Here is a 12,081-nt window from a genome sequence, read left to right as displayed (position 1 = left end):
ACAAGAACTTTGCACTCTGCAAGAAATCTCCAGGCCATGGAAGTTTTCCCTAATGTAGGAATCTCGAGCTTGTAATGTAGCAATTTGGCAACAGACAATCTGTTTGGTGATGCAAGTTCAAGAATAAATATTGACTAAGGCACTGGGGACAACTTTTCTGTTTGTATTTTTTCCAATAATCCCCGCAGGTTTGTATGTAAACCTGAGAGTGCACATGAATGTTTTGGATTGGTGTCAGTATTGATTAATCTCCCAAAATGCATTTAAACCCTCAATCTTCTCACTCTGGGCAAAATTATTCCAACTGAGCCACAAATAGCACCCAAGCGGCATGATACTTATTATCCAACTACTGTCTAGTTCTTGCAAATTCACTTTTCCATTCACACCTTCTCTTGGGATCAGAAATCTTTTTGTGGCGAAAACCTTAAGCATCTACTTGGAATATATTCCTGAAATGAATTGAACAAAGATCAGCAATGGGGATCTTTAGGGGTCATGTTGGAGATTGGGCGCGATCAGCTTGGGGGGGGGATGGGGGTGGTGGTCTGTGAGCACAGTAAGGCTGGGTTTGATGCTAGAACCCAAAGGACATCCAGGTTGGATTGAGGAGGTGATGAGGGTTGAGCTCTCTGTAGAGAGATTCATTCGCTATCTATTTAAAGATTGGTTCTCACTAAAGTTCTTCAGAAGTAGACCCCAATTGCTTTGTTAATGCCACCTTTGTGGTCAGACCTTGCACATGCAAATTACTTTTTTTTCAAAATGCAAGCCATTTGATATCACTGTGAATGTCAGGACGTTTCCATGCATTAGCACATTTTCATTTGGTGAGTTAGTAAGTACCTGGTCGTGTCTGTGGATCACATTTTCAGTTAAATTACTTGCATAATACTTTGTGCTCTACGGACGATTTGTAATCTATGGTGTTTTTCTTTTTAAGATTGGAACATGTGGGAACCTTTAGGGCATAGTTTGTCTTCACATGCATACATTAAATCCATGATATTAGAAGTGCGTGTGCAACAAGTTTGGCTTCCGAGATGCCCATTGAAGTCTTTGTAACTGAATTTCAGAAGCTGAGCGCAACTTGTATATGTTGCTGCATCACATGTTTAGGGCATGCTACAGAGACTAATTCCCATTTCCATTGCCTGAATGCAATGTAATTAAAAATCTCCACTGTTTTCGATGCCATTAGAGGCTGTACTGCAAACTGTTCTAGTTTACCTACAGGACTATGTTAACGGTAGTGCTTAATCATCTGTCTTGCTATGTAAAGGCGCTATATAGCTACAGACGATCATTGGTAAAGACTTTGGAATGGAATTTCTGACATTTTCCAATTTCTGCATATTTATATCATCCTCTGCATACTTGCATTTTCCTCATACTTCTAGTTAAAAGCAGTAAGTATTTGTACATGGAAACATAAGAGATTCTGCAGATGCTGGAATCTGGAGTAACAAACGCAAAATGCTGAAGAACTCAGCAGGTCAGGCAGCATCTATGGAGGGGAATAAACAGTCAATATTTTGGGTCGAGACCCTTCATCGGGACTGGAAAGGAAGAGGACAGAAGCCAGAATAAAAAGGGGAGGGGGAGGAGCACAAGCTGGCAGGTGAGAGAGGGATGAAAGGAAATGTTGTGAGAAGCTGGGAGGTGATAGGTGGAAGAGGCAAAGGGCTGAAGAAGAAGGAATCCAATAGGAGAGGACAGTAGACCATGGAATAAAGGGAAGGAGCTGGGGAACCAGAGGGAGGAGATGGGCAGGTCATGAGGGTAGGGGATGGGAAAGAGAGGGGTGGGGGGGCACAGGACTGAGAGTAAACGGAAGGGGAAGCAGGGAAGTGGTTATTGGAAATTAGAGAAATCGATGTTGATGCTGTCAGGTTGGAGACTAACGAGTCGTTCGCCTCCTCCTCTTTGCTCCATGGTCTACTGTCCTCTCCTATCAGATTCCTTCTTTGGCATTTTGCCTCTTCCAACTATCACCTCCCAGCTTCTCACATCATTCCCTTTCATGACCCTCTCCCACCCACTTACCTTCCCCCTCACCTGGACTCACCTATCACCTGTCAGCTTGTGCTCCTCTCACTCCCCCTACCTTTTTATTCTGGCTTCTGCCCTCTTCCTTTCCAGTCCTGATGAAGGGTCCCAACCCAAAACCTCGACTGTTTATTTCCCTCCATAGATGCTGCCTGACCTGCTGAGTTCCTCCAGCATTTTGTGTATTTGTTTATGTGCAGGTTAACCAATGGCCAACAGTTCAATGGTTAAAGGTAAATGATGTTTGGCAAGTATAGCTGAGGACACTGAAAATAGAAACACTTCTCTTAGCCTCTCTTCTGCTTGAGTTGGGAAGTTCTGATCTGACTGACACTTTAACTCTCTCTCACTTCATATTTGTTGCCTGAGCTACTGAGTATTTCCAGCATTCTGTTTTCATTTTCCTTTTTAATATGTTTCTTACAAATGTGCATGAACTTTTGCTGGATAAGTGTGAATGTATTTAGCATCTAACAAGATCTTGGCCAAGAAATTCATTACATTATAGTACACTTTTATCACCATGCAAATAAATTTCAAAATCTTTGTGGATCCCAGAAACACTTAGGTGCAGTTCACAAAACTACTTCCTTCAAACTTACAGGGTACGCAGCATGTGTACGAAGTTTGGCATTTAGAGTGTGAATGGAATGAAATCATTTATTGTACATTGCTAATTTTGAGCATTAGCAACCCAAGTTGTGTCACACTCTTCTGCTTTGTGAACATGGTGGGTACTTCATCCTCTTTTCCTTGGGCAGACTATCAAGCAGAATAGTCACATGGATTAGTGTGGATTGTAGGCATCCCAGAAGCTTGGGGAGTGATGAACTGCAGTCATGTGAAGTTTTTCTGCTCCTCTGAGAATCTACAGCTGTACATGAATCACAAGGCTAATCCTTCCTCAGGGTCTGATGCCATATATCTGGAAGACTGCTTAATTATTCTCAGGCAATTTTTGTCATCTACTTTATTTCAGTCACTATGCATGTGGAGGGCTGACTGTTTCAAAAAAAAAACCCTGGGCGATCTTTTCCTTGGTTCTTGATTCCTGTTTGCTTCAGTGTCACAGAGCACCTTTACAATGACAATCAAGAGTGAAGTACAGAGTGCAGTTAGGCTTGTCATGATGAAATTCTGGTGTCAATGTTGTGCTGTTCATACTCTTCATGATGCATGATGCACGATGCACAATCTTGCCACAAGGAATACTCAGCCTTTGCCTGAAGCCTGTACAAGAGGAAGAAAAGTTGTTGGAGGTTTCTGGCAAAGGCAAAACCACTTGTAGAGGAGGAGATCATAGGCAATTGGCAATGAAAGAAGACTGTGTGTCATTGCCTGACAATCCCGGAAAGCTTCAATGCTTTGGTTCCCAAGCAAGAAGGGCAAATTGGGGCAGTGAAAGTCCATCTTTGCCATCTAGCTTGGTATTCGGTGGTGAAGGACCTCGACTGCATTTTCAGCTGCGGTAGACCTCATCTACAGTTGCTTCCCCTAAGCTGTGAACCAATGTCTATAGTAAAGGCTTGAGCATCTTGGAGGAAATGTGCAAACATTTTCCAGAAAAGGTGGTGTCCTAGGCCGAACCATTTTCAGCTGTTCCATCAATGACCTTCCTTCCATCATAAGGTTAAAAGTGGGATGTTCACGGCTGAATGCATGATGTTCAATTCAATTCACAATTTGGCAAATGAAGGAACCTGTGCCTGTGTTCAGCAAGACCTAATCAATACTCGGGCATTGGCTTGTATGTTACAGGTAACATTTGAGCAACAAGGGTGCCAGGAACTGACAAACTTCAACAAGAATAGCCTTGTGTTTCATGTAGAGCTGCAAATTCTCAAGGGACCATGGCACTTAACATGACTGCAGTTCATCACTCCCCAAGCTTCTGGGATGCCTACAATCCTCACAGATCCACCTATCCTTGATATTCAGTGGCATTATCATTACTAACTCCCCCTCTGAAACATTTTAGAAGTTACCATTGACCCAGACCTCAGTTAGACCAGCCACATAAAATACCTTTAGTTGAAAGAGCAGGTCACAGACTGGGCATCCCGAAGTGAGTGACTCCCCTCCTGATATCCCAAAGATTTTCCACTATCTTTGAGGCATGAGTCAGAAACGTGATGGAACACTCTCTACGTGCCTGGATAAATACAGCTCCAACAACTCCAGGTGCTCAGCGCTGTCAAAGACAAAGCAGCCTTCTTGATTGGCACTCCGTTGATTCTCTTTGATTTTCTCCACCACTGGTGCACAGTGGCTGCAGTGTGCACCATCTACAAAATGTACTGCAGTTAGTCGTCTAGGCTACTCTGACAGCACCTCCCAAAGCTGATGGCTCTGCCTTTACCATCAAGAAGGACAAGGGCAGCAGATGCATGGTTCTCTCCCATGTTGCAAGCTATCCTGAGTTGGAAATGTATCACTATTTCTTCATTAATACTGGGACTAATTTCTGGAATTCCCTGCACAGCTGCTCACAGAAGGACTGCGGTGGCAAAGAAGGTGGCTCACCACAACCTTCTCAATGATGAGTAATAAATGCTGGATTGGCCAACCCCACTCATATCCTGAAAGATGAATAAACTAAACAAATCATTCGCAGCTGGCTGCAGAAAATTGGAAACACCACCAGTGAAAGGATACCTTTCTTTGCATTCCCTTTATTAGAAATGATCCCAATGTTCTCTCCACTCCTCCTGCTTTTCTGCAACTTAAAATATGCTTGTTTTCTAATTTTCCAATTTACTGAAAGTTAATTGTTATTTCTCAGATTTTTTTGTTTTATTTTAAGAAAAATACATCAGTCAAGATTAATTTTGAATCTTTGCTTTTCTGTCAGGGATTGGTACTGGATCCCCTGTTTGTTATGTAAATGATTTTGGATGAAAATGTAGATGGCATGATTAGTAACTTTGCAGATGACACCAAAATTGGTGGTGTGGTGGACAATGAAGGAGGTTGTCTAAGGTTACATCAGGATCTAGATCAACTGGGAAAGTGGGCAAAAGAATGGCATATGGTATTTAAGTCATCCAAGTGTGAAGTGATGCATTTTAGGAAGTTAATCTAGGGCAAGACTTGCACAGTAAATGACAGAGCCCAAGAGGGTGTTGTAGAATAGAGAGACCTAGGAGTACAAGTACATAGTTTCCTGAAAGTGGCAACAGAGGTAGACAAAGAGGTGAAGGCAAGCAGCCATACTCCTCCTCCAATGGATGGGGCATTGAGTACAGGAGTTGAGATGCCACATTACAGTTGTATAGGATATTGATTAGACCTCATCTGGAATATTGTGTGCAGTTCTGGTTGCCATACTATGGGGAGGATGTGATTAAGCTAGAGAGGGTGCAGAAGCGATTCACTAAGATGCTGTTTGGACTGGAGGGCTAGAGATATAAGGAGAGATTTTATAGGCTGGGATGTTGTCCCTGGAGTGAAGGAGGCTGAGGGGTAACCTTCTAGAGGTTTATAAAATCATGAGAGGTGTAGATAAGGTGAATGGTCAGTCTTTTTCTCAGGGTGGGGGAGTCTAAAACTAAAGGGCATAGATTTAAGGTAAGAGGGGAATGATTTGAAGGGGGGCTGTTTTTCCACACAGAGAGTGGTGGGTATATGGAACGAGCTGCCATATGACGTGGTAGAGGCAGGTATAATTACAACACTTAAAAGATATTTGGACAGTTCATGGATAGAAAGGGTTTAGAGGGACATAGGTCAAATGCAGGCAAATGGAATTAGCTCAGGAAGGCAAGTTCAAATTGGGCTGAGGGCCTATTTCTGTGCTGTATGATTCTGAGTTAATATTGTAGTAGTATCTGGAGTGAGGTTTCCACCCCAGGCCCAATGGCATAATATGGTGATTAAGTTATTGTTCTCTCTCACTGTCATTCTTCTTTAAGCATCTCTAGTGGGAGGACAGGTTTTGTATGTAGACATGATGGTGAAAGATTGTAGCTTGGCAGGCATCACAGGGATTGATAGACTGAGCTTGTGGCATTTCAGAGCTCTCCATGAATCCTAGCGGCCATCTGTCCCTGAACAATCAGCTGCTGTGTGACCAACCAGCCATGTGTTTATCATTGAATGAAAATGTTAAAAAAAAATGCAAAAACTGTAAATTCTGAAATAAAAACAGAAAATGCTGGAAAAACTCAGGTCAGGCAGCATCTGTGAAGAGAGAAACAGAGTTAATGTTTGAGGCCACAGATTCCTTATGAGCACGAGGAAAGAGAGGCAACAAAGTTAGTTTTTAAAGATCTCTCTTTCCCAGTTCAGATGAAGGGTTTTCGAGCTGAAACATTAGCTCTGTCTCTCTTTCCACAGATACTGCCTGACCTGTTGAGTATTTCCAATGTTTCCTGTTTTTATTTATGTTCAACATCATGGGTGCTGAAAACTTGTGCCTCTAAATCCCCAGGCAGTTTATGGTCTACAACATGTTTCAATTGCAAAATTCGAGCCATTATTATGGCAACATCAGCTAAGTGAGAATGTACTAATGCAGTTAGATGAGAAAGAAATTGAGAGTGAGCATGGTATCAAAATTGATTTGAAGGGAATGGAGGGAACGTAATATAAACTTGCTTTCAACTTCAATCACGACACAGTTTACTTTAACAGCTGAATGCGATTTAAGAAAGTGTTAGTTCATTCAAAACGTTTTTTTTTCTTTCGTCCACCTTTTTTAAATTTCTGTGTTTCTTTAGAAGTTTTCCAGACTTGTGTGTTCCAGCATGTAATTTCTGATATGTTTGATCTTCATCTCAAAGTGTTTGGATTTGTATTTGCACAGGATGCCCTGCAATCCCACCTGGTTGAACAGATGTCAGAAGACCAGAGCAATGCCATCCATCAGACAGGTATTAACTACACAAAGTTTATTCTGTCTTTGCTGAACTGTGATACCATCTGCCATACGTATCTCAATTTGATGTTTTTTGTTATGTAATTTTTTTTCCCATAATCTTTTTTTGAGGAGAACTGCATGGCAAGTTAGTACTAAACCAGTATGTAAGTTTCAGCCTGGCCACCCAACCTGAGCCCACCAATATGGTTTGGTTATGGGGGAAAAAATTATGTTGTTGGCTTTGGGTTAGATCAGGCTGGCTTTTCACAAATAAGTGCAATATTTGCAGTCATTTGACTTTTATTCCAAATTTTTAATCTTAAATTTTCCTTAGTTTTTTTAAAAACACAGTCAAATTGAACTGGCAGCAAGTGGTAGCCAACAAGCCACTCGACCCCTATCTCTCTTTCACAGGGCCAAGATGGTTCCTTGGAAACCAACTTGGTATTGGCACAGGACCTGCTTCTTCATTGCCTCCCTAATGCATATTAGCCCACTGAGTTGAGGAGGGACCCTGGACGGTCAAGCCGGTGCTTATCACAGAATGGTTGGGTTGGGATGTGCAGGGTGAATCTATGATGTGGCAGGGCTTCTGAATGAAGAGTAAAAACTTGAGGCTCTGGATTTGCTCCATTCTCTGATGTAAAATTGGCCTCCGTAGGCTACCAGTGAAAACTCTTGACAAATTCTCTCATGCTCCCCTTCACAAGTAGCTGGAGCTGCCTAGAGATTGAAGAACCAAGGTGAGGTTCAGCAGGAGTTACAGGAGATCTTCTGTCAACTTCCTAAGCATGGTCACTCAAGGAAGTGTATGCACCTGACAGAAGCGGGGCACAGGAAAAGCAGGAGGCCAGCAGATTCTGGCACAGATGGTAGCCACCTACAGCAGGCAGCTCTACTCTGGCCGTCCATGCCTCAGAGAGTGCAGGCCTTGGCCACTCTGAGCCTGGCATCCAATGACAGTCCATGGTACTGGCAGCTACCACCCTGCTCTGATAGCTGGGCTGCAGGATCCGGAGGGTGCAACAGTGCCCTCCCAAATACCAGGCACTGCCAAGTCTTATACTTACAGGTGCTAGGCATTCTAAGGTTTGAGAGGGAGAAGCTAAAATCGGATGTATAGGTATTACAGTTGAGTAAAGGTAACTACAGAGGCATGAGGGAGGAGCTGGCCAAAGCTGATTGGAAGGGGACCCTAGCAGGGATCTTGGTGGAGCAGCAATGGCAGGAGTTTCTGGGGGTAATTTGGAAGACACAGGATCATTTCATCCCAAAGAAGAAGGGAAATCAGACAGCATAAAAGTAAAAGAGAGGGGATACAATATTGCAAAAATTAGCGGGAAGCTAGAGGATTGGGAAGCTTTTAAAAAAAACCAACAAGTCAACTAAAAAAGCAATAAGGGGAAGAAAGATGAAATATGAAGGTTAGCTAGCCAATAATATAAAAGAGGATATCAAAAGTTTTTTTCAGTTATTATAAAGAGTAAAAGAGAGGCAAGAGTGGATATCGGACTGCTGGAAAATGACGTTGGAGAAGTAGTAATGGGGAACAAAGAAATGGTGGATGAACTGAATAAGTATTTTACATCAGCCTTCACTGTGGAAGACACTAGCAACATGCCAGAAATTTGAGAGGGTTAGGGGCAGAAGTGAGTGTAGTTGCTATTACTAAGGAGAAGATGCTTGGGAAGCTGAAGGTGGATGTCACCTGGACCGGATGGTCTATGCCCCAGGGTTCTGAAAGAGGTAGCTGAAGAGATTTTGGAGGCATTAATAGTGATCTTTCAAGAATCACTAGATTCAGGAATGGTTCCAGAGGACAGGAAAATGGCAAATGTCAATCCACTCTAAGAAGGGAGGGAGGCAAAGGACAGGAAATTGTAGGCTGGTTAGCCTGACTTCAGTGGTTGGTAAGATTTAGTCCATTATTAAGGATGAGGTTTTGGGGTACTTGGAAGCACCTGATAAAATAGGCTGAAGTCAGCATGGTTTCCTTAAGGGGAGATCTTGCCTGACAAATCTGTTGGAATTCTTTGAGGAAGTAACAGACAGGATAGACAAAGGAGAGTCAGTGGATGTTGTTTACTTGGATTTTCAGAAGGCCTTTGATAAGGTGCTGGACATGAGGCTGCTAAACAAGATAAGAGCCCGTGGTATTACAGGAAAGTTACTAGCATGAATAGAAGATTGGCTCTAGCAGAAGGCAAAGAGTGAGAATAAAGGGGGCCTTTTCTGGTTCGCTGCCAGTGACTCGTAGTGTTCCACAGGAGTCGTTGTTGGATCCGCTACTTTTAACGTTATGTTAATGATCTGGATGACAGAATTGATGGCTTTTGTGGCCAAGTTTGTTGATGATACAAAGAAAGGTGGAGGGGCAGGTTGTGTTGAGGAAGCAGGGAGTCTGCAGAAGGACTTGGACAGGTTGGGAGAATGGGCAAAGAAGTGGCAGATGGAATACAGCGTAGGGAAGTATGGTCATGCACTTTGGTAGAAGGAATAAAGGCATAGACTACTTATTAAATGGGGAGCAAATTCAGAAATCGGAGGTGCAAAGGGACTTGGGAGTCTTAGTGCAGGATTCCCTAAAGGTAAACTTGCAGGTCAAGTCGGTAGTAGGAAGGCAAATGCAATGTTAGCATTCATTTCGAGAGGACTAGAATATAAAAGCAAGGATGTAATACTGAGGCTTTATAAGGCATTGATCAGACCACATTTGGAGTATTGTGAGCAGTTTTGGGCCCCCTATCTATGGAAGGATGGGCAGGCGTTGGAGACGGCCCAGAGGAGATTTACGAGAATGATTACAGAGGTGAAAGGGTTAACATTTGAAGGGTGTCTGATGGCTCTGTGCCTGTATTTGCTGGAGTTTAGAAGGATGAGGGGGGATATGATTGAAACTTACTGAATATTGAAAGGCCTTGATAGAGTGGACATGGAGAGGATGTTTCCAGTAGTGGGACAGTCTAGGACCAGAGGGCACAGCCTCAGAATAAAAGGATGTCCCTTTAGGACTGACATGACGAGGAATTTCTTTAGCCAGAGGCTGGTGAATTGGTGGAAGTCATTGCCACAGATGGCTGTGGAAGCCAAGTCATTGGGTGTATTTAAATCAGAGGTTGATAGGTTCTTGAATAGTTAGGGTGTCAAAGGTTACAGGGAGAAGGCAGGAGAATGGGGTTGATAGGGAAATATAAATCAGCCATGATTGAATGACAGAGCCGAATGGCCTAATTCTGCTCCTATGTCTTATGGTTTCTTGGCCAGGCTGATAATTCTGACTAGAGCCTGGCTACTGACCCATTGCTGGTGGCCCTTCATATATGTTGATGTTGGGTATCAAAAAAAATTTAAAATTCTCTGGTTTGGGTCAATTGTGCATCCAATTTTTAACTTCATACCTAATGTAAGTCACTTACTAACTGGTTAGCAATAATTCTTTGGAAGACTGCGCGATGGAACCTATGCTGTTGTGGATGCTATATAGTCTTACCCAGTTAAATATTCAAATTTCTGCTTTTGGATGTGATACTTGACAGAATTCATGCTTTAACTATGTGTAAACTTTCGTACATCCACTAGGGTGGAAGATCTCATATTTTTCATATTTTGCTTGGACCATGATACTGTTCTCCATTTGAGTTAATTAACCAAAAAACTAAATTAAATAATCTGCTTGGGTAACTCAAATTGGGATGTGCGTTCTTTTGATTTTGTTTCTCCCCCCTCTCTATAATCATCATGCTCATTGATAACCACTGTGTTTCCATTATTTAGCAGATCTTCAAGAAAGCGAAGAAGAGAAAATTGAACGGCTAGAAGAGCAGCTGCTTGAGGACTTGGCTCATTTAGACCCCAGAGTTATTATGCACCCATTGCTTGAACAAGGTGAATGTTTGACATTGCATGGAGTTTTGTTCCAGTATGCTAGTCTGTAAATGATTTTAGAGATGCATCAAAGTAGTCTGAGTTTGGATCTGCTAATTCCACTTGTGGTAATTTTCCCATTTGCAGCATTATAATGCAAAAGGTAAGATGTGAGTCATAACCTGGTGTTCATTGTAAACCTCCTTATTAATTGCATATATTCTCTTCCACAGCTGGTCTTAAGCCAAGTTCCTTGATGTCAACAGGCAGCCTAAACCTGAAACGCTTAGGAGTGGTAATATCAGCATCAATTGTTAGACATGCTCAGAGAGACATCTTAGAACTTTCTCCAATCAGAAAAGTCCAGGATCCTTTAGGTGAGCAAACAGCCACTTCAGTAGAAAGTTATCTCCTTTATATCAATGAATAAGAAAAAATGTTTGTCACCATGGATGATAGGACCCATGATCAAGTGGACCATTTATTGTGATAATTTTTCCAAAAATTAGCTATAAAAATTTGCATTGCTTCTGGAGATTGTGATTCTAATTTAGATATGAGATTGAAAACAAACTTGTTTCTGAGGCTAAAACATTGATTAGGTGACAGCAATTTTAGAATAGGTATGAGAAGTTAAAGAACAAGCAAACTTTTGCTAGTTGATTTAATCTATATTTTTGATCTTTGTGTCAAGTGATGAACCCAGTAATTTTGAAATAACATTTGAAAACTGTTTGACAGAAGAAATACAAAAAGCAAAAGTTACTGTAGGTTTTTCAATTTATGTAATAAAATTTGGCAATTTTTTGTTTTAATGTAAGAGCTATAACCAAATGAAGTCAGAAAAAAATCAAAACACAATTTTCCATTGACTAAGACAGCACTGTTTCTCTGTCATTATCCTCTCAGAGATTCCAATTCCTGACAAGAAATTGGATTGTTAGCTCTTATTTTTAGTGTTCCAAAATGATGTCCAAGGTCTGTATGCACACCTGGGGACAAATTTTGTGCTGTCATTTTCGAACCCAGCTTTCCACTATCACACTCTTAATCTTGATTACCCCACCTGTGCTATTTAAAGAGATAATCTTCTATTTACAGATTAGTTGCTGGCAGATTTCCTCTAGTGTTCAGTGCTTCCAATAATGGTTTCATGTTATATAAGTCTAGGTAGAGGTGAAGGGCTTTCTATTGACATTGTCTCTTATGCACTTGGTCAAGTGAACCTTACTGGGGTTCTCTTTGGAAAACATCATGTCTGGGAGAGTGGACAGAAGGCAAAAAAAGCTGAATAAGCACCTTGAAGGGGA

At 41.8% G+C, this 12,081-nt stretch overlaps 1 protein-coding gene across 11 annotated transcripts in view; it reads left to right on the top strand.

The window, feature by feature from the left end:
* Positions 1 to 12,081, top strand: part of mgaa (MAX dimerization protein MGA a) — an 87,797-nt gene that overhangs the window by 20,320 nt on the left and 55,396 nt on the right. For 10 of the 11 annotated variants that reach the window (XM_052011254.1, XM_052011281.1, XM_052011239.1 and 7 more), the window contains 3 exons: positions 6,854 to 6,920; positions 10,682 to 10,792; positions 11,005 to 11,148. In XM_052011254.1, the coding sequence (XP_051867214.1) occupies positions 6,854 to 6,920; positions 10,682 to 10,792; positions 11,005 to 11,148 (322 nt within the window). The remainder of the gene's footprint in view (positions 1 to 6,853; positions 6,921 to 10,681; positions 10,793 to 11,004; positions 11,149 to 12,081) is intronic. The other variant, XM_052011273.1, reaches the window with a different exon arrangement.

The sequence above is a fragment of the Pristis pectinata genome, chromosome 1, assembly GCF_009764475.1.
Source record: "Pristis pectinata isolate sPriPec2 chromosome 1, sPriPec2.1.pri, whole genome shotgun sequence".
Classification (NCBI taxonomy): domain Eukaryota; kingdom Metazoa; phylum Chordata; class Chondrichthyes; order Rhinopristiformes; family Pristidae; genus Pristis; species Pristis pectinata.
This window is presented reverse-complemented; position numbering and strand designations above follow the sequence as displayed.